The sequence below is a fragment of the Kogia breviceps genome, chromosome 11, assembly GCF_026419965.1.
Source record: "Kogia breviceps isolate mKogBre1 chromosome 11, mKogBre1 haplotype 1, whole genome shotgun sequence".
Lineage (NCBI taxonomy): Eukaryota > Metazoa > Chordata > Mammalia > Artiodactyla > Physeteridae > Kogia > Kogia breviceps.
Genome location: NC_081320.1, coordinates 12,878,291 through 12,901,018, shown reverse-complemented (window position 1 = coordinate 12,901,018; position 22,728 = coordinate 12,878,291). Strand labels below are relative to the sequence as shown.

The 22,728-nt window shown below is 47.1% G+C and overlaps 1 protein-coding gene across 1 annotated transcript; it reads right to left on the bottom strand.

Moving 5' to 3' along the window:
• Positions 1-1,917: 1,917 nt before the first annotated feature.
• FABP1 (fatty acid binding protein 1) lies at positions 1,918-7,685 on the bottom strand. The gene is made up of 4 exons (XM_059079657.2): positions 7,619-7,685; positions 5,522-5,694; positions 4,064-4,156; positions 1,918-1,968 (listed from the first exon to the last, which is right to left on the bottom strand). The coding sequence occupies exons 1-4, from the start codon at positions 7,683-7,685 to the stop codon at positions 1,918-1,920; spliced, it is 384 nt and encodes a 127-aa protein (XP_058935640.2).
• Between the last annotated feature and the right edge of the window lie 15,043 nt (positions 7,686-22,728).

Here is a 22,728-nt window from a genome sequence, read left to right as displayed (position 1 = left end):
GAGTGTATATTATAGGAAGGGTGTAAAGCTAGATAAGGTGGGACAGGACATAATGGAGCAAAGTTCGGCAACCTATGGTCCATGAGTCAGATCCAGCTGCCACATTTTTTTTTTTTTTTGGCTGCGCTGCAAAGCATGCAGGAATCTTAGTTCCCTGACCAGGGATTGAACTCGCGTCCCCTGCAGTGAAAGCGCAGAGTCTTAACCACTGGACCCCCAGGGAAGTCCCCACCTGTTTCTATATGGTGTGCCAGCTAAGAATGGTTTTCCATGTTTAAATGGTTGAAAAAAATCAAAAGAAGAACAATGTTTTATGACATAGGCAAATGATATGAAATTTAAATTTCAGTGTTCATAAATAAAGTTTCATGGGAGCACAGCCATGCCCACCTGTTTGGGTATTGTCTGTGGCTGCTTCAGTGCTACAACAGCAGAATTAGGGAGTTGTGGCAGAGCCTGGGTGGTCCACAACACTGAAAATATTTACTTTCTGGCTTTTTACAGAAGGTTACTGACCCCTGTTACAGAGCCTTGAATGCAGGTTGAGGAGTTTGACTCTTATGTGTAAGGCAATGAACTAGGGTGCATTATGTATGATCAGTGCTGTTTTTAGGGAAGATGGAAGTTTGTGGGGTGAAGATTCACAGGTGAGAGAGAGACGCAGGGAGATGCCATAGTGGTCTGTGAAACAATGCAAGTAACAGGTAATGGGGTTTCAACTCCAAAAGAGGGAAGGTGGGAAAGGTGACAGATTCATTCATTCACTAAAGCATCTTTGTTGAGAGCTTTCTTTGGTCTGGGCACCGTTCTGAGAGCTGAAAGATATAAGGTAGAAATGCTCCAGCTTGGTAGCTCTTTGGGTATGGGAAATGAGCTCTGTGTTCATTTGCTAAGGATGCCGTAACTAAGTACTACAGACTGGGTGGGTCAAACAACAGACATTTATTATCTCAGAGTTTTGGAGGCCAGAAGTCTAAGATCAAGGGGACCAAAGCTACGCTCCTTCTGCAAGAGGGAGGGAAGGATCTGGTCCAGGTCTCTCTCCTAGCTTCTGCAAGTTCCTCGGCTTGTGGTGGCATAACTCGTATCCACATGGCACACTCCCTGTGGGCGTGTGTGTTCAAACATTTCTCCTTCTTATAAGGACACCAGCCATATTGGATTAGGGACCCACCCTACTCCAGTATGAGCTCATTTTAACTTAACTAATTACATCTGCAATGACTATGTCTGAATAAGGTCACAGTCTGAGGTAGTGAGGGTTAGGGCTTCAACATGTGAGCTTTGGAGAGATGCAACTCCACCCATAACAGCTACCAGAGCCTGGTACAAGGTGCCGTTTGGAGAACTCCCTTTTCTCCCATATTCCGCTTCTGCCTGCAGCATGGAGGGAATTTCTACCTGAGATTCCTCTGTCTGCTTCTGGCAGCTTCTCACTCAGCCCTCCTCTAGGAGGGAGAATTGTCCCCGGGTGGGTCAGTGCCCCATCTTTTGGTTCATGTCCCCTGGTGGGCGGGGCTGCTGTGAGCATAGCTTCCCTTTGCCTGCCCAAAGTTCCTGCTTTCTCTGTCCCCATGGGAGTGACCCAGCACACAGCCCCTCTTGTTCCAGCTCCTTGCCATGTGGCTGACTGGGACAGGTCATTCCAGGGCTGCTCTACAGATCCAGCCACATCATGTGTCCCTTACGGGGTCACCTGAGTGGGCAGCCTGGGATCTGCTTTCAGGGTGAGAATCAGACCTGACTCCGTAGGATGGAATGTGCAGATTATCAAGATTTACAAAAATAGAGGTGATCGGCGTTCAATAACCACATCAATGAAAAGCCATCAAGAGGAAAAGACATTTTTTTTTAAAAACAAAGTTCACTTTATTACGTTAATTGTATATACTAAAAGAATACGAAATGCAGACTTGTCTAAATTCTCTTGCTGATTCTCTTGAAGACAATGTCACCCAGTGTCATGGTCTGAAAGCCAGAAAAGACATCATGAAACATTCATCTGATGTTGAACTGTAAATGATAGTTAAGCCCCCAGTATGCTAACGTATGTAGTAATTCAAAGACTCCTCTGTTTTCTATAGGACCAGAGGAAGGGTTGGTAATCTTTTCTAAAATCCCATGCCGAATCCTTGTCACTTTACTTCCTCACATGGAGAGCTGTCCTGCCTTTTACTGAATTCCTTTCTACATCAATGACTGTTAGAGCAAGACCATCCAAACCAGTCCAATCTGATCCAATTTCTCAAAGTTTCATTGAGCACCTACTATGGACCAAACACGTGTTGAGCACAGAGGACAAGTGTATGGGGAAACACATGGGCATCCAGCCTGGAACTTAGTAGGTACTGCATAATTTCCCTCCCAAAGCTGTGGAGCCTATAAAAACAGTAGATTCATTGGATCTGTAAGTTTTTGAGTGTTGCTCCTTTCTCCCCCAGCCCTTCCCTCCTGCTGATTCTCTTGAACAAGACTATGGCAGTGATGTGGGGTGATGTCATCAGGGTGAAAAGGGAGCCCTTCAGTTTCAACAGCAATGAAATGGAACAGAAAGATCTAGGTTTGAACCCTAGCTCTACAACTCATTAGCTGGATGACCTTGGAGAGGTCAACCTGTCTATTAAGTCCCCCATCCTGCCTCCCTCACAGGAGATGAGAGGAATAGGGGTAATGGAGCATATCAAAGACATTGGCCAGGACTGAGTCCAGGACTGAGTCCAGGACAGCTTATCTCCCACTTCCCTGCAGGTGCCTCTCTCCTCTGCTGTGAATGTGCTGGGGACTGCAAATTTCATGGTTGACCCTCACTCTCTCCCTAGCTGAGGGATTTCTCCCCTTGAACAGGCTGATGACAGACCCCTTGAGCCGGGTTCTGCCTCTGTTACTCCCCAAAATACAACCTGGGGGCAAGGAAGAGCCGGGGAGACACCGTACTCTAACTGCAGGAGAAGCACTGTACTATTGACTCCCGTATGGGGGATAGGACGTGGCCGACAGCCAGGCACCAAGGGTGATGTAGCACACACAAGCCCGAGTGCCAGATCCATACGCTGCCATGAAATTGCCAAGAATGTGGTTCTCCTTATAAATGCCAGAAGGGCAAAGGCATTTACTGAGTGCCCTGGGCTTGCAAGGCAGATGGAGGCCTCTGTGTTCATTGGTTAGTGACGCAGAAGGGAAGGGTTATGGCTAACAATTACTGCAACGTCATAAAATAGAAAAAGCAGTGAAACAGCCCAACTTTCTGTCAAACCAAGCCTTCCTTGAGCGTGGGTGCTGCGTCCATGGGAAGGGTTGCTCCATGAATCAGAGGACCACAGGTGGGAATGAATGGATTTCTGTCCTCCAGCCTGTGAGCGAGACTTGTGTCTACATCCCAGCAGGGTCTAAGAAGCGTGAGCTGTGCTGGTGGCTTTGCATGACCCTGTGTCTCCTACCAAGCTCCTCTCCCATCCCATCCTATCTGGGTGTTAGGGGAGGAAGGGGAGAGGAGACAGGCGATGGCAGTGAGGAAGGAAGGAAGTGGGGGAGGTAGGAGTGGTCGACCCTGCCCGGGAAAGTGGTGGTGGAAGGACAGCCTGAAGGAACCGGGAGAGGCAGGGAAGCACCAGCTGGGGCCACCACCAGCACATGGGGGGCTTTTGGTGAATTAGAAAAGTGGGTCCTTTCCTTAAGACCCCATACTTCTCTTTTGGAAAACTGCCCCACTACACTGCACTGGTTTTATTAGAACAATATGACTTATTAGCATCCGTTGCAAGCCGGTAAGAAATGTGCAAAGCTCCCCCGTCTACAATGGGAGTTGGCTTCTCCTAGGGTGGTGCAGTCTATCACCGTGGACTGCTGCCCTGTGAGACAGATCCAGCTCAGAGGAACCCTAGCTCTGCCATTTCCTGGCTGTATGATGGCCTCAGTTTCCCCATTAAGAAAATTCAGTGTTGGTGGGAAGATTGGAGATGATGTGTGAAAGCTGCCTGGGCACAGTGGATGCTCAGTAAGTGGTAGCAGAGATTGACCCCTGGCCCCAAGCACGAGGAGCCACAAGCTCAGAGTCTCAACTTACGCTGGTGGCTGTGTCACCGTTGAATTCAGTCACGGACTTGATGCCTTTGAGGGTTGTCACCAGTTTATTCTCACCTTCCAGCTGAACTACCGCCTGCATGGGACAGAAGGAACGGTCTGGGAGGGAGTCAACCTCTCGCTAATGAGGTTGGCTCCCCTGCATTGGTCTCTGCTTGCAGCAACCAAACCCTGTTCTCTGGCTCTGAACAGAAGTGAGGTGCATGTAAGAACTAAAGAAAATGGCAGGGCTTCTTTGGTCAGACTTTTCCTCTACGGGATGTGATCTAGGAGTCAGCATAAGACCCCGAAGCTGTCTCAAATCAAACACAAATACAATTGATTCAAGTCGCGATTCTCCAAGCCAATGGAGGGAGGGAGTAGCAAAATTCAAAATCCTGGCCAGTTGGAAGAACACATATTTTTGCTCTGTATTATTTTATATTATGCCTTCTAGCACCTTTATCTTTCCTCTTGTGGTCTCCTTTTCATGCATCCAGGAAGAGGTAACAGAAACCCAGCATGGAGCCGAACACACTGGCCAACGTTAAAATTTGCCTCCAAAACGGACAATTGTAAAAGGCCTGTGGTCAAACCCATGACAGCCTGTGCCGTACCGTGGGCCATATAAGAGAATTTCCCTCCTAAAATTTATCATAGATTTCCTGACCTGTAATGTTATGTCTAGAGAAGCAGAAATCAAGAGCCATCAGAAGAGGTAAAAAAAGACCAACAGGTGTGCGGAGACAAATGCACGAAATTGTCTGGGGTCAGGGGATGTTGGGGGAGAGGAGAGAAGATGGCCGCTCAGTGGTACTGGTGGTGCCGGGGTGTGTGGGGTTTCGGACGGAGGAACAGACGCCCTTTGTGGGGGGCACGCCCCTGCCTGGATCTCCCTGCTACCGCCTGCCCACCACTCACACATCCCACACCCAGCTCTCATCGCACACTTTAGCCACAGCCCAGCGGAGGTGACACCGTCCTGCCTGCTGCCTTTGCTCTGGGAAGGGTGACTGTGCCCATTTCACAGATGAGGTAGCAAAGTCTAGGGGCTCATTGACCAACCCACAAGCCTTGGTCTGAAGGCCTGCTTTGGTTCTTTGGTGTGGCAGACACCTCCTTCAGGAAGTCTCTCCCCATGGCCACCAGCTCTAGGCTCAGCAAAGCCATTTCCTTTGGCTCACGGATGACTTCAGGGCTCTGTTAGGGTTTGGCACAGACTACCACTTGCCCGTTGCTGGGCCTGGGAGATTCTGAGTCTTAGACTCCTGCTCTGGGCCTGGTTCCCCATACCGTCTATATGGGAGAGCTCGGACTCTTGGGCCAGAGCTCCTCCAGTGGGTTCAGAGATAGGGTATCAGCGGTGGGAGTTGTGAGGTGGGAGCCTTGAGGGAGGAAGCCTGGGACCAGGCTCCAGGGAAAGTTCTGGAAGCAGAGAGTGGCTCGAGGGAGCACCTCCTACCTTGACCTTCTCCCCAGTCAGGAATTCCATCTCACACTCCTCCCCCAAGGTGAACTCGTTCTGGATCACTTTGGAGCCAGTGTTGATGGTGAACTTGAAGTGGTTCCCATTTTGCACGATTTCTGACACCCCTTTGATGTCCTTCCTCTTCTGGATGAGGTCATCAGGCATACCTGGTGGAAAGCACTGGAAGTTTAGAGGCGGGCAGAGGTAGGAGCTGCAAGGTCACAAGAGAAACTCCGTGATGTGGAGGGGGAGGGGAGATGCCGTGTTTTCCCGCAGGCCTCAGCACTTTCTGGAGTCCTGTGGGAGCAATGTGGGTTTTGACCTCTGAAAGGGAAGGTCAGTGGCCTGACTTGGCCTGATCTCATGCACCTGTTATCTTGCCAGTTGGTTTATTAAAAAAACACACCCCTCTGCCCAGGGGAAGCTTTTCTCGGCTGAGTACCTGCTTCTTACTTGCTCTCCCTCCCCATTCCTCCTACTTTAAAGCCTTCAGACTTTGCTCTTTTGAGTGTAAAGCATTTTGTCCTCCACATGCAGGGGACCATCCAGCTTGTCTCCCAAGCCAGGTCCCCCCTGAGAGTGGGAGGGGAGCTCTTAATAATTATGCCAGAATGGCAGGCACACACCAGGACCCTGCCTGGCAGACCTATGTCCCCCTACCCTTCCCTCCACCTCTGCCATCGAGGCTCTTGAGGAAGATGGACCAGGATTCCCTTGCCCGGGGACAGAGCTTTACGAATTTCAGAGCATGGCTATGTTGTTACATGAATTGAGGTTCATGAAAACCGGCTGCATTGACAGCCGTGGTCCTGTTGCCCAGGTGAGGGATGCAGGACACAGAGAGATGGCATGACGTGCCCTACAGGAGAAGGTCCTAGCTCTCAGCTTCCCCGAAGTTCCTCTTCCCTTTGCCTCTGCTGTCTTCCCCACCCTCTCCTCTCAGCATCCTTCCTTGTCCCCCTGCTCCTTTGCTCCCTCCCCCTGGAGGACATTCCCCTCCCCCAGCCCCACAGGGGACACCTGCTCATCTTCCAAGGCTCAGCCAAGGCTCTCCTTCGCTCCTCCCAAGCCTTCCCTTGATGCCCTCCCAGGACCACCACATCCTCCTGTAAGTGACCCGGTGGGGTGGGGGGAAGGGATTTAAAATGTGTCTCCGGGAACTAGTGCCGGCTTCAAATCCCAGCTCAGTTTAGGATTACTACCTGTGTGACCCCGGTTGGGATCACTCCTCAATTGCCTCAATTATAAAATGGGAAAAATAATAGTATCCAACTCAGAGGTTTTTGGTGAGGCATTAACAGGATGTTGCCTGTCTAGGGCTTAGCATGGGGCCTGATGCTGAGTCAGCACTCAGGACACGTTAGCGCATGCTTGATGGCATTTATTTCTTCTCTTTTTCTCTAAATTGTGACCTTGGAAACGTGGCTCATTGTTATCTGTCTCCGTGGTATCTGCCCCAGCACAGCACTCATCTCCGCGTGCGGTTGTCCTTGAATCAAAGTTTGTTAGAAGAATGAATAAATGGGGCTTCCCTGGTGGCGCAGTGGTTGAGAATCTGCCCGCCAATGCAGGGGACACGGGTTCGAGCCCCGGTCCGGGAGGATCCCACGTGCCGTGGAGCAACTGGGCCCGAGAGCCACAACTACTGAGCCTGCGCGTCCGGAGCCTGTGCTCCGCAACGAGAGAGGCCGCGATAGCAAGAGGCCCGCGCACTGCGATGAAGAGTGGCCCCCGCTCGCACAGAAACGAAGACCCAACACAGCCAAAAATAAATAAATAAATAAATTTATTTTTTTTAAAAAAAGAATGAATAAATGAATGAACGAGTGAATGAACAGGGTCACACAATGAGGTACCAGCAGAGGTGGCTTCAGTCCAGATCAGACCCTAGTTCAGTGCTCTCTCCACTTGCCTAAGGCATAGCCTTGTGCAGGGCAGAATAGCATGAGCTTCGAAAGTAAAAGAACAGGACCCCTGGTCTGTGTAAAGCTTGGACCGCTCCTCCCATCCAGACGTCAGGACCCCAAGGGACCACCACGTGTAAGACCAGACCGTCATGGCCATGGTCCCCAGCCTTAGCCCAGCACTCACCGACTGCCTTCATGAAGGCCTCAAAGTTTTCGTGGCTCTGCACTTGGTACTTGCCGGAGAAGTTCATGGTGGCGACCAAGCTCCCTTCACAGCTCAGCCAACGGCTCTGCTGGCAGGGCTGCCAGAGTGGGCTGATTTATAGGGGGCTCCTTCCCCTTCAAATGTAGACCATAGGTCAGCTGCTGTCGACTCCTTTATGGCCAGGTTCAAACATTAACTCCTGAGAGCAATGGTCAACGAAGAAAAAAACCAGGTTGGGCACAGCAGCGATTTGCTCCAGTTCAGCAAACCTTGATGAGCGCTCATCAGGTGAAAAGCCCTATGACCCCGCAGCCTTTAAGGTGCTTCTCTCCCATGAAATGTGTGTGTGCATGTATGTGTGTGTATACATACCTACACACGCATATGTGTGTGCATGTATGTATACATATATACGTGGAGATGTGTATGTGTACGTGTGGATCTAGATTTAGACACTCAGAAAAATACCAAAGAATCCCTTTAATCTCAAAACCTCTCCTTAAGTTGCCTTATGATCTCTTCTCATCTTTATCATCACACTGTTAATTTTTACCAAATTGTCATCAGTCCCTAGAGCTGCTTTGTATTCTGGGAATTCCTCACAGGCTTCTCCACAGCCCAAATCAATCTCCTTTTGGGGACTTCCCTGGTGGAGCAGTGGTTAAGAATCCGCCTGCCAATGCAGGGGACGCGGATTCGAGCCCTGGTCCGGGAAGATCCCATACGCCACGGAGCAACTAAGCCCGGGCGCCACAACTACTGAACCTGCGAGCCACAACTACTGAGCCCACGTGCCACAACTACAGAAGTCTGCGTGTCTAGAGGCTGTGTTCCGATACAAGAGAAGCCCGCTCGCTGCAACTAGAGAAAGCCCGAGGGCAGCAACGAAGACCCAACATAGCCAAAAAAAAAAAAAACTCCCTCTGGAAGTGTGAAAGGGTACCTTTAAACCAGGTGTGTGGAAATTGAGATGCATTTAATTAGGCAGGGACAAGATAGGGGAAGGAAGAAGGTAGGGCCTGTTGGACCCCCTGAACCTGTCGGGGCTCTCATGCCTCTATGCTGGCTTTCACGGGGCTCCTCCTCTGCCCTTCTGTTCTTCTCCTCCTGATAGTCTCCTCTATGAATCCTCTGGGCTCAGAGAACACTTTGCAAGTACCTATATTGTCATTCCTACTGGGATTATTTCTCTCTGCCTTTTTTTCCACTGTACTTCTTCCTTGGTATGCCCAATACTGGCACGTGGTAGATGTCCAATTAGTGCTGAGTCAGCTAATAAAAACTGTCAGCTGATAATGAGGCCACATTGTTTCTCGTTAAACAAAAACGAGAGATACAGAGTAGTCAGGTTGGAATGCCCTCTCAAACCACTGACTCACTAGGGCTGGGCGGCCAGGAGATGTGTGTGTGTGTGTGTGTGTGTGTGTGTGTGTGTGTGTGTGTAAGAGAGAGAGAAAATGACAGGATAAGGGAGAGAGGGTGAGGGAGCCCGGGGTCTGTGTTCAGTGAGGCTGATGGGGGAGGAGAGAGAACAGTCAGCTGGCAGAAAGGAGAGGGGCCAGCAAGAGGGTGTGGGGTGACCGAGTCCCTAAGGCATCCCCAGTGGCAGGGAGGCAGGCAGGCTTCTAGGAAGGCTGGTGTTGACTTTGAAACTGCCAAGTGAATCGCCACCCACCTTTCTTCAGTTCTCTCCCCAACTACTTCCATGCTTCAGTAAAGCATAACCCATGAATCAATAGATGTGCAAGAGGAAAGTGATGGGCTGAGTTTCATTTCTGGGGGGATGTAATGGAGCCAAGACAACACAATGAAAACAGTACCAGGACGCCGAGTGGCCGTGGGGCTCATTTTCCCCAGGGATCCCCCTAAATCCTAGGTTGGGCTTTAGAGGAATTCAAACGAATTCTGTCCAAATCCCAGAGTACCATCTCATCCCTGCTGGCATCTGGGTTACGTAGGGTAACCCACTGGCTAATAGCTGAGGTGTGTCTGCCTAATGACTGTGCACTGTTTGAGCCCCGGGCTACATTCAAGTTATACCTGAGAAACCCCCCCCCCAAACCCCTCCCCGCCATCCAGTGCTCTATTTGGGAGGATTTACTGGCAGTGCCCTAGACACACCACACCCTCTCATGCAGCCACTGCCTGCCCAGCACCCCTCCTCGGGTAAAGGGATGCCTGGCATATAAATTCCACATCCAGACCCTCTCCCCTTGACCATGGATGTCAAATGACACAGCCCACAGCGCTGCTCATTGGGCTCTGAGCTGGATAGGGGGACAGAGCATCATAAAAGCTTCTCCATAGGGCAGGACAGCAGCCATTCCAGAGGCCTCTCAGAAACCCTGGACCCTTTTCTGGTGTCCGAGGAAGAGCAGTACCTGTGAACTGACTCCCTGCAGACCCTTCTGCTTGCCCTGACATTCCTGCCTCTCCGTCCAGGCAGTGCCTGGCATGACCTACTCAGAGGCTGGTCAAGGGGCTAACACAGCCGTTGGAGACCTGACAGCTCCCATGGCAAAGGGGTAGCCTCCTCTTGGCTAGATCGTGTGTGTGTGTGTGTGTGTGTGTGTGTGTGTGTGTGAGAGAGAGAGAGAGAGAGAGAGAGAGAGAGAGAGAGAGAGAGAGAGTCTTGAAGTCACAGAAATTAGTGGCTATTTCAAAATTTAACACTTGTAAGTACTTTTCCATAAAATTTAAAAAGGGTAATGACATCTCCCACCCACAAGCTAAGTAAATACAGGAAGAGATAAGCCTAATTGCAATGACAAAGTTCAAGTGGCTTTCAAGAAAAAAAGCATCCCACTTCCGGGGCCCAGCTTCTGATTTTTGTCCACTCGCAGGCTCCAGCCCCCTCCAAGCCCCACCAGACATCCCCTCTCCCCACTTTCCCTACTCAGATGAGCAACGTGGAGGCGTGGAAGGGGTGACAGCCTCTTGGTAGCCAGGATATGACTGCCATTTATTTGAGGCCAGGCACCTCTGCACTTGGATCTGATCCCAGGATGTCTGCAGTGCCGGTTTCCCCATTTCCTGGATGTTTCGGGAGATGCCATGTACTTCAGTAGAGGCAGGGATGCAGGAGGGGAAGGACTTGAGTTTGGGTCCAGCTCTTCTCGCTAACAGACGTGTGACCCTGGACAAATCATTCAACCTCACTGGGCCTCCACTTCCTTATCTATTAAATGGTCCTGACATTCTCTGCCTTGTGAAAGCCCTGTGTCAACCCAAGTCCTTCAGGAAAGTGAAGTCAGAGGGGATCGGAGCACTTGGCATCTGCTTGTGCCAGGTGTCCAGAGGTATCTCCAGCCTAGGGCCAACTTTTATGTTTATCTCCTGAACTTGGGGACAAGCTTCCTTCCCATCTCCCTGGGCCAGTGGTAATGTCTCCAGTTGCCCCAGCCTCAGCTCACTGCTTACTTCTCTGACTTACAATCCTACTGTACTCCTGGCATCTGGGGATTTTTCTTTCTTTCTTGAGACCTCAGCTGGACATCAGAAAAGCCGTTACGGTTCAAGCTGCACATTTGATGCATCCTGAGGGAAAAATTTGTATCAGCTTCGCTGGCCGTGTCATCAGTCCTGCAAGTCCTGTGTTTTCATCATGTGCTGTTTCAAATCTTTTTGGTGGGGGGACTTGCCTGGTGGTGCAGTGGATAAAACTCTGCTCTCCCAATGCAGGGAGCCTGGATTCGATCCCTGGACAGGGAGCTAGATCCCACATGTATGCTGCAACTAAGAGTTCGAGTGCCGCAACTAAGGAGGCCGCATGCCGCGGCTAAGGAGCCCACATGCTGCAACTAAGACCTGGTGCAACCAAATAAATAAATAAATATTAAAAGAATCTTTGAGGCGGAATTTCAGGATGTACATCCTTTGACGAAAACTTTTAAAAGACATTCTTAAGCCTTGCTTTTCATATGCTTATTCTGTCTCTTCAATCATTGTAAATTCCTTCAAGAATCCCCCCTATAAAAACTGTCCGGTACCTAGAATGGGATCTGCCTTAAAACCACTCAATGTCCTTGACCTTTTAGAGGTCTGCCTCCTTGAAGAAGGCACGGGGGGACAAAAGGACAAATATGCCAAACAAGAATTGTGGGTTGTGGTTTGCCCTGTAAAGGGAATCACACTTGCACAGACTATACTGAAAAACGTGTTCAACAAAATTTCCCTTTACACCATAACTTTCAGGAATATCCCTATTGTGTAAAGTGAGACTTTCCTGTGATTTCCTTTGGGCCTCCCAGTGAGTTCTCCTTTACTGTGACATGGTAGAGTAGAAAATCCTGTGGATTACATGGCAGGTAGTGGCACTAACTTGAGGGCTGATGTAATCAAGGAAGAACTCAAAATTTATCTGCAAAGCTGGTTCATAAGCCTCCTGTGTTGGCTGTAAAAGCTAATTGTGTTTGCTTGTCCTGTGTCCCTGTGTCCTTATGTCCCTTGCCCTCTGAGGGTTGGAGGCTTCTGGTTGGCTTCAAAGTCAGCCTGACACTTCAAAGAGAAATCTCTCCCCAGTAACCCTTGACCAACTAGCCACCAGACCCTGCAGCCCTGCATTCTATCTGCCTTAGAGTCGTGAATCATCAGCCCCTTTAGAGCCAGAATGGTCACTCCACTGACATCCCTCAAGGCTCAGCTCCACAGTCCCTCTCCATATACCCTCCTGGGGGTTCTGTTCCTCTAGATTGACATCCCCAATCATCGCTTCTACTTGATTCCATGAATTCTATTACATTAAGAGTGATAAAATGCAGCTTCCACTAATTGACTCCTAAGTAGGTGCTTTCTCTGAAAATTCTTACTGAATTCTCAAAGCAATACTCTAAGGTAAGCATTATTATCCCCATTTTTCAGGAGAGAAAACTAAGGTAAGAAGAGGTTAGTAATGGCTACCCAAATAGGAAGTTGCCAAATAGGAGCTTGAACCCTGTCTGCTGGACCCAAAGCTTATGGTTTTGACTTTTGTGTTTTCTATATTATAATTTTTAAAGGTATATCTTGGTTATTCTGATGAAAATTCTTCTAAACCAGAGCTTAGCATTACACTCTCCATGTAGCACGGGTCTCGAAAATGTTGACAAGACAATAGTCCAGGTGCTATTGACCTCTTGAGTCATTGATGGTTGGGTTACTGTTGGTTTAGAAATGTCCTGTTACTCTAGGTCAAACAACTGGACAGTCCACGTGCATGAAGGCTGATCTCGAAGAAATGAAAGGTCCTGAAGTGGCTGCTGTGCCCTTGTTCAGTAGAGGTGCCGTGCAAAGCATATTTTATTGAATTCTAATTCTTTAAAGCTAGTATCTGCTGTTCTTACTGTATTGGATTTACTGGAATATCCAACTTGGGCCACTCTGTAAGCACTCACCTGATGCTTCATGGTGACTGCATACATCATTCTGTTCCCTCCTCCAGGCTAGACTTTCCTCAGCCTCGGATCCCACCGAAGCCACAGGCATGAGATAATTCATCTTCTTCTTGACTATTCACTCAACAAGCAATACTGTGACCTACTGTGTGAAGTTCCTGCAGGGGTTATATTTTGAATCTACAAAGGAACTCCCTGTCTAGTAAGGAGCATGAAGAGAGTCAAAGCTACCCTTTGAATAGCATGAAGTTTAAATAATACTTCAAAATGTAGGGGTTGATTGAATTAAGAGTAAGAAGTAATTTTTTAAAAATATTTATTTATTTTTTTTTTATTTGGTTGAGTTGGGTCTTAGTTATGGCAGGCAGGCTCCTTAGTTGTGACATGCATGTGGGATTGCGTTCCCTGACCAGGGATCAAACCCAGGCCCCCTGTATTGGGAACACGGCGTCTTAACCACTGCATCAGCAGAGAAGTCCCAAGAAGGGATTTTCTGGTCAGGGAAGGAATCAGGATAATTTCATGAATAGAGAACAAAGCATGCAAAAGCATGCAAAAATATACTGTTGTTGAAGAAAGGTATGTCATTTGGGGAGGAAGGATAGAGAGAAGGATGGAAGAGTCTGTGTAGGGGAACCAGAGATAGGAGCTGGAGAGGGAGGCCACAACCAGATGGTGATGGGGAGGCCGGACTGTATTCCGTAGCCTATAGTTTCCCAAAATGGGGTATATATCAGCACAAGAGATGATTTTAGATGGGATATAGATGGACAATTTACATATTAATAGTTTTGCACTTAGTCAAACATGTATTAGAAAAATATACATCAACTTATGACCTCATGAATATTATTGCCTTGGATAAGGTCAGGTTGTTTTTTTTAAGGAGTCGTTTAGAGAAAAATAGTACATAACTAATAGTACAAGAGTCCAGGATGGAGAACAGATATTACCCTAGGTATTTCAAATGCAGGAATTGAATATGGGAGATTGGTTACCAAGGTGATGGAAGAGCTGGAAGAGCAAAAGAGAATTCAAAGCTGCTGATGCCTCTGGGCTGGAACCCAGGGGTCTACACCTGGTTCTACAGTGTTGGAGGTTGCTGGTACCTTCAGTTCTGGATCCACCTAGACCAGGCTGCTGGAATCTAGAGCCACTGCACTCCTGCTGCCACAGCAGCAACCACGAGAACTTCAAGTAACTGCTGCAGAAGGAAGAGTGTCTCCTCCTGCTGATTTCCAGTTGCCCTCTGGTTGGGTGATTGCCATACCCTACATCCTAACAGAAAATCAGCTGGCAAAGGAGTTCAGAAAATATTATTTGTAGACTCCAGCCCCCAAAACACAGAGCCGAGTGGTGAAGTGGGGGGAAGGGGCCAAGAGACACAGGTAAAAAAAAAAAAAAAAAATCCTGGCACAGGACATAAGGAGATGTGACAGCAATAAAGTAGGGAAGCTGATATGCTAGTGACAAAATTTTAGATATTGCTATGCTAGGTGATGGAAAGTCAGCCAAAGTTCTTAAGCAGAGGAATGATAATCAGATTTGTGATTCTGGAAGATTACTCTCTAGGCAGCATGAAAGACAGGCTGGATGGAGAGAGAGCTGGAGGTGGAGAAATTGGTTAGGAAACTCCTGCAAAAATTCTAGCAGGAGAGGAGAGGAGCTGAACTTGGGAGGAGGTGAGAGTGTATGAATTGGAGAGCTATTCTGTGATTGTAACTGAGAACATTTGGGGATCCATTAAAGGTGGGTGGGAGGGAATGGGAGGAGTTGAAGATGTTCCTGGAAGCCCCAGTTTGGGTTACCATGGCGATGTTAATGCCATCCACACAGGTGGGAGATGTAGGGAGAAGACAGTCATCCTTGCCCCTTCCTTTTCCCCTCCTCCTAGCTGGAAGTATTTCCTCCTCACTCTGAACTCTAGTCACTATGCCTCTCTTACTGTTTGTACCACTCTATCTTACAACCTCTCCTAGTTTTATGTCTTCTTTTCCCTCTGATGACAAGATGCTCAGTAGCAAGGTACAAGCATACATCCTTGTCTCCGCTACTGGGCTTTCATGGTCTCTGGCACAGAGTCAGGGTCAGTAAACGTTTGATGAAAGAAGCAATGGCTGTAATAATGTGAAGATGGCTATTTGTGTACCTGGGTGCCATGCTTTCTCCTCTCCTCCCCACCCTTCTTCAATTCCTAATAGATTGTTTGTTCATAGCCACAGGTCCATGGTGCCTTTAAAATCCCGAGGGCAAAACCCAGCATCTATATCAACAACTTAACAGAAACAGCCAAAGCCAGATGAAAGGTCTTTAGCAGAATTCATTCAGGCTGCATTGTCACTTGACTGCTGTGTCAGGCTCCCCTACCTGATAATATTCCCTGGTTTCATACACGTATTATGGGCTCAGTAAATCCTGATTAAACTTTAAAATGTAGTCCCTTCTCACTTCAAGGGTCTGTGGCCTGGAATATCCTTAGCCCAGAAATCTGAACTTATTTGGTTCTTGAAGGAATAGCCTCCACATTGATATTCTCTTTGTAGTGTTATTTAATATAATCCTCCCTCCCCAAAAAAGGGGATGGGGAGAGGATAACCAAAATATCCATCAGTACAGAATTGATTACATAGATTATGGTCCATCTGTGACTTGAATTCCTGTGTAGCCATGAACAAGAATGAATAAATTCTGTTTTGGAAATATTTGCAAAGATGTATTGTTAAGGTAATAAAAGGTAGTTATAGAAAAAAATGTATAAGATGATTTCACTTAAATTTTAGAATCCTAATAACCTTGGTTATACAGGTACATGCACCCACATGTGTGTGGAGAAAGTCTGGAAGGAATTGTCCATCCCAGACAGTTCACAGTGGTGACCTCTGAAGAAAGCAATGGGAAGGGAAAGAGTAGTGGAAAGGTACTTTTTACTTATTTTTATTTGTTTTATTTTTATTTGTTTTTATTTATTCTCTGATTAATAACTAGTCAATTGATTGACTGATCAACTGAGTAAAATGAGACAGTCATGGCCACGTGAGAAATGCTCAGCTCAGTCTTTCCCTCTGTAGAGAAGGAGGTCCTGGCTCCCGCCTGTGGGGCTGAGAACAGCTGGTGCCCAGTCACTCCCAGGTCTAGACCACAGCCAGTTGTCTTCCTACGCTCACAGTTGTACTGCTGCAGGGTCATCTGGTTCCTCCAGCGTGTCCTTGGCTGTTACAGCTACACATGGATAATACTGAACACTCACTGTTACGAAGCACATTTATATGAATTATCCCATTTACACAATACATTAAAACCTATCTTAGAGACGAGTGCTCTGAGGAGTAAAGAAACTTATTCAAGCTCTCCCAGGGGACAATAGAGAAGCCAGGATTCAAACCCATGGAATCATCCCTGTCAATGACATCAGTGCAAGATGGGAAGTCAGATTTGATGATATTTCCCAGGTACATCATGATTCACAGGGATTTATACTCACCAAACGCGTAGGAAATGTGTCCGGAAATCAGAGAAGATGGATCCATTAATGTCAAAACCATTCTGATCTCCTTATTGATACTGGACCTAGGAGTGACTCCGCTTAGGAGAAACCACTGTCACACCTTCATGAGGATGTTTCCCACAAATGTGTAAACTCTCTAAACACTTGGGACTGCTTCATAATAAATGGTATCCCATCAAATGCCCTATAGAGTTTGTAAGCCTGCCAAGATCTCAAAGAGCGGTAGGTTCCAAGAAGTAACCGTGAGCTATTCTGCAGCACCACCAACAGGTACCAGGATACCCAAGGTTCTGTTCAGTCTGAGGCTAAAGGGAAAATCCTGGGGCTCCCTGAACTATCATCTCTCCCCTCATGCTGCAAACTCTGGTTGAATTATTAAAATTTTGTATATTGTGGGATTTTGACTCAGTGGTAAAGTTCTCTCAAAACAAAAAAACGGTAAAATTTCTACTGCTTACTTTCAGATCTATGATTGGGAGGATTTCAACTTTTAGGAAATAATAATCATAATATTAAATTAGAGGTACATTGATAAAATCAGACATGAAGCTTTTGGGGTTGTAATGACATTTCTATTTCTGTTTTGTTTATTACTTGTAAGTTTCTTGAGGGCAGGGACTGTATAATTTTTACTTTTTTTTTTTTTTTTTTTTTGTGGTACTTGGGCCTCTCACTGTTGTGGCCTCTCCCGTTGCGGAGCACAGGCTCTGGACGTGCAGGCTCAGCGGCCATGGCTCACGGGCCCAGCCACTCCGCGGCATGTGGGATCTTCCCAGACTGGGGCACGAACCCGTGTCCCCTGCATCAGCAGGTGGACTCTCAACCACTGCGCCACAAGGGAAGCCCCAATTTTCTTAAATTTACCAAGACTTCATCTATGACCCAAGATATGATGTATCCTGGAGAGTGTTCCATGAGCACTTGAGAAGAAAGTGTATTCTGTTGTTTTTTGAATGGAATGTCCTATAAATATCAATTAAGTCCATCTTGTTTAATGTATCATTAAAAGCTTGTGTTTCCTTATTTATTTTCATTTTGGATGATCTGTCCGTTGGTAAAAGTGGGGTGTTAAAGTCCCCTACTATGATTGTGTTACTGTCGATTTCCCCTTTTATGGCTGTTAGTATTTGCCTTATGTATTGAGGTGCTCCTATGTTGGGTGGTAAAATTGTAAATAAATATTTACAACTGTTTTATCTTCTTCTTGGATTCATTCCTTGATAATTATGTAGTGTCCTTCTTTGTCTCTTGTAATAGTCTTCATTCTAAAGTCTATTTTGTCTGACATGAGAATTGCTTTCTTTTGATATCTGTTTGCATGGAATATCTTTTTCCATCCCCTCACTTTCAGTCTGTATGTGTCGCTAGGTCTGAAGTGGGTCTCTTGTAGATAGCATATGTATGGGTCTTGTTTTTGTATCCATTCAGCCAGTCTATGTCTTTTGGTTGGAGCATTTAATCCATTTACATTTAAGGTGATTATCGATATGTATATTCCTATTCCCGTTTTCTTAATTGTTTTGGCTTTGTTATTGTAGGTCTTCCCCTTCTCTTGTGTTTCCTTCCTAGAGAAGTTCCTTTAGCATTTGTTGTAAAGCTCATTTGGTGGTGCTGAATTCTCTTAGCTTTTACTTGTCTGTAAAGGTTTTAATTTCTCCATCAAATCTGAATGAGATCCTTGCTGGGTAGAGTAATCTTAGCTGTAGGTTTTTCTCCTTCATCACTTTAAATATGTCCTGCCACTCCCTTCTGGCTTGCAGAGTTTCTGCTGAAAGATCAGCTGTTAACCTTATGGGGATTCCCTTGCATGTTATTTGTTGCTTTTCCCTTGTTGCTTTTAATATTTTCCTTTGATTTTAATTTTTGATAGTTTGATTAATATGTGTCTTGGCATGTTTCTCCTTGGATTTATCTTGTATAGGACTCTCTGTGCTTCCTGGACTTGGCTGACTATTTCCTTTCCCATATTAGGGAAGTTTTCAACTATAATCTCTTCAAATATTTTCTCAGTCCCTTTCTTTTTCCCTTCTTCTGGAACCCCTATAATTAGAACGTTGGTGTGTTTAATGTTGTTCCAGAGATCTCTGAGACTGTCCTCAATTCTTTTCATTCTTTTTTCTTTATTCTGCTCTGTGGTAGTTATTTCCACTATTTTATCTTCCAGGTCACTTATCCGTTCTTCTGTCTCAGTTATCCTGCTATTGATTCCTTCTAGAGAATTTTAAATTTCATTTATTGTGTTGTTCATTACTGTTTGTTTGCCCTTTAGTTCTTCTAGGTCCTTGTTAAACGTTTCCTTTATTTCCTCCATTCTATTTCCAAGATTTTGGATCACCTTTACTATCATTATTCTGAATTCTTTTTCAGGTAGGCTGCCTATTTCCTCTTCATTTGCTTGGTCTGGTGGTTTTTTACCTTTCTCCTTTATCTGCTGTGTGTTTCTGTCTTCTCATTTTGCTTAACTTACTGTGTTTGGGGTCTCCTTTTCACAGGCTACAGGTTTGTAGTTCCCTTTGTTTTTGGTGTCTGCCCCCAGTGGCTAAGGTTGGTTCAGTGGGTTGTGTAGGCTTCTTGGTGGAGGGGACTGGTGCCAGTGTTTTGGTGGATGAGTCTGGATCTTGTCTTTTTGGTGGGCAGGACTGTGTCTGGTGGTGTGTTTTGGGGTGTCTGTGAACTTATTAAGATTTTAGGCAGCCTCTCTGCTAATGGGTGAGGTTGTGTTCCTGTCTTACTAGTTGTTTGGCATGGGGGGTCCAGCACTGGAGCTTGCTGGTTGTTGAGTGGAGCTGGGTCTTAGCACTGAGATGGAGATCTCTGAGAGAGCTCTTGCCAATTGATACTACGTGGGGCTGGGGGGCCTCCAATGGACCAGTGTCCTGAACTTGGCTCTCCCAGCTCAGAGGCTCAGCCCTCACATCCAGCCAGAGCACCAGGACCCTGTCAGACACATGTCCAGGTACGTGGGGAATTTCTTGCCTTTTGGGAAGTCTGAGGTCGTCTGCCAGCATTCAGTAGGTGTTCTGTAGGAGTTGTTCCACATGTAGACGTATTTTTAATGTGGTTGTGGGGAGGAAGGTGATCTCCACGTCTTACTCCTCCGCCACCTTGAAGGTCCCCCTCTCATTCCTTTTTTAGCTTTAGATATTATCAGTGACTCATTATCATGGAAGATTAGGATCATGAGGCTTATTTGGTGGTTTTCAGGTGCGCAGCTTGGCACACCTGTGTCGTCTTGCTGTCAGAGAATGCCCTAGACGTGCCCCATATCACCTGCCACAGAAAGTCCAACCTCTCCTCACTGGGTGGAGCCTGGGCGGGACACTCAAAAGTGATAGAAGGTGGTCCCAGCTGGAGATCATGAAAAGAATTTAAGTATAACGTCACCAATCTGTACACCAGGTACCTGGCCAGGAGGTAGGGGGAACACAGTAAGAAAAGATAATTCTCGTGGCAAAATTCTAGTTTTGCCAATTTTCTAGGAAAACATCAGGCAGTGATTTCCAGTCTACCATGGACACCAATATTCTAGTATTTGCTTGATTTTTCAATCCTTTAGGCGCATGGATATATATATGTCATATACAATTTTATGCATTAAAGTAAAAAAAAAAAAGGAAAACCCTATTGCCATGCCCAGGACCCCCCCCACACCCAACCCCCACCCCGTGCCCCACTTCCCCGCATCAACCAGAATCGGAACCGGGGCTGACAGCGACAAGCCACGGTAGCCAGTACTCTTGACCGTATACTGCCATCTAGTGGTAACGAATGTAAACACCCTGGTTTATGCTGGAATCAGGAACCAGAGAGCCGGAACTCAGGTCGGGAGTACCCGGCGCGAGACACGCTCTGTATCGCTCAACTTTCTGCATGGCGTGAATGGGTAGTAAGAAGCCCACTTCTGTTCCACCTAAAGCTGTAAACCCGAGTCGCCCAGGCTAGACCAGGGGCCTCCTCCTCTGTGAAGCCGTGGCTGCATCTCCTGAACCCCAGCTCTGTGTGCTGAGCCAGGCCTGTGCTTTCTTCCCCTGCAGCAGTTCTCGGTTGGGCTGTGTGTGTCTTTCTGTCTGTCCCTATCCCTCCGCTCTGCAGACTATGGGATCCTGAAGGGCAGAGCCTGGAGCCTGGCCCAGTGCCTGGTACTTATTTTAGGTGTCCAATATATGTAAACTATCTTTAATCATACATCTTATGTATATAGTTTATGGAATAAAAATGAGTGGATGGCAGAGAACGTGTTCATCACTTTAATAACGTCAGCTCCAGAGAATGAGAGCTCTACTCCTCTTAAATCATTTTCTAAATGCGGAGGATACTGTGATGTTCTGCTCACATCCTCCTTCAGGAAGAAAAAGCTTCTTCCCCCGCGGCTGGGAACTGCCCGGAGAAGACCTTCAGCCCACAGCCTTCTTTGGAGATTGTATCAGCTGACGGTACAATTGTAGACAGCGATTGTATCAGCCTCATCCAAGGTCATACCTCCCCCCGGGGTAGCCGTGTCCAATGACTGACCGATGTAGGAGTGATTTATAGAATCATATCTGATTCCTGAAGACGCTGTGATGTCTCTAAGGTCTGCCCCCAGGGACCTAGTGTGCCTCCTTCCCCAAGCCCTGGCTGACTTGCTCCATTTCTGCACCAGGGGAAGCGGACCATTCTCCCCTCCCCTCCTACAGCTTGGGATACACCTCCAGCATTCCTGCTCCTTCCTTTCAGGTAGCTCAGCTGAGTATCATAGGTCTTTAAAATGTTTCCTGTGTTTTGAACTGTTCCCCTGCCCTCTGTGCCCCTGTGTGACTCGCATCGTTTCCTGGCCCTGGTGCTTTCCTTCCTTCCCTCGGCAGGTGTTTTCCTGACTCTGCTTGTGGAGACCTGCTGTGAGATCGATGGTCAACAAGTTCCGAGCCTCCCACAGAATATTCAGACAAATACTTCCCACCTTCACTCTCTGCCTGTCATTCTACTTAGGAAGAAGCTGCTCGACCAGGGTGGACAAAGGTTTTCTGTAAAGGGCCAGACAGTAAACATATTAGGCTTTGCGGGTGTGGGTGAAAAATGTCACCTGTCGTATCAGTAAACAAAAGATGTTGGGGCCATCAAGCAAGACATTGGCCTCTGCAGCCTCCACCGACCGTTCACCCTGAGGGGACTCAGGATGGAGAAAAGAAAGATACTGGCCCTAGACAGGTGCGGTGCACATCGAGGGAATGATTTCAAGGAGCCCAGACTTTTACATCTTCCCATACATAGAGAAGTGCTCAATTCATTAACTTGAGATGTCTGGTTTCCTTTCATTAATAGTAATCTCTTAATGTTCCGACGACCTGGTCTTTGTTGCAAAAGCTCCTATATATCCTGGCTTATCCCTTACCTCTTCGGAGCAGCCCTCAGAGCTATCTGAGAGGCTGCCTCCCGGGCTTAAGTCTTCAGGCAGTCTACCGAATAAAACACCATTCTCAACTTCTGTGCATTTTTTTTTTTTTTTTTTCAGTTGACACGGGCCATAGGGTCTATGGTGCAGCTTCTCCACTCTGTTGTCTTAGTGCAAAAGCAGCCATGGGCGGTACTCAGATGGATGGGCACAGCTGGGTTCCAGTAAAACTGTATCCAGAAGAACAGGCTTAGTGGGCCAGATTTAGCCCGTGGGCTATATAGTTTGCTGACCCCTGTCCTAGACAGTCAACACCTCCTCCCAGCCTGGGCTTGATCTATGACTGTCCTGCCTGACTCGTGTCCCATGTTGTCTCAGGCTTGTTCTCTGTGACCCTGACCTGCGTCATCTACATGCCATGTACACTAATACCTGTGTCGACTTGATGGTCACTTATCGTTTAGTAACTCACCTGAAGTAATAAATTATTATATGTTGACCTGACTCTTTTGTCTTTCTATAATTTGTTGAGAAAGACAAAATAGAGTAACCACACTCAGAGCAGCATCAGTTATTAAAAAGAGTTAACTGATTGTTCTCATCTGGTAAGAACCTTGGGACCAGGAAGAAGGGAAGGTGTCAGGGAAGAGAGAGGGAAAAGCATCTCCATTGCTGTAGTAATGTCTTCCTTCCTCCTTAAGCAAATACTTTATGGGGCATTTACTATATGACAGGCACTGTCTGAGCACAGGGGATAAATCAGAGAATGGAACAGAAGTATTCCCTATTTTCCTGGGAGCTTCCATTATGGTGAGGAGAAACCACTGACCCTCTAGAGTGT

Bases quoted from the DNA above. Each gene is read 5' to 3' on its own strand.
- FABP1 (XM_059079657.2), bottom strand. From the start codon at position 7,685: ATGAACTTCTCCGGCAAGTACCAAGTGCAGAGCCACGAAAACTTTGAG. The intron at 5,695-7,618 runs GTGAGTGCTGGG...GCTTTCCACCAG, and splicing joins GGCCTTCATGAAGGCAGTCG to GTATGCCTGATGACCTCATC. The intron at 1,969-4,063 runs GTAAGTTGAGAC...TCTGGCTTTCAG, and splicing joins ACGGTGACACAGCCACCAGC to ACCATGACACTGGGTGACAT.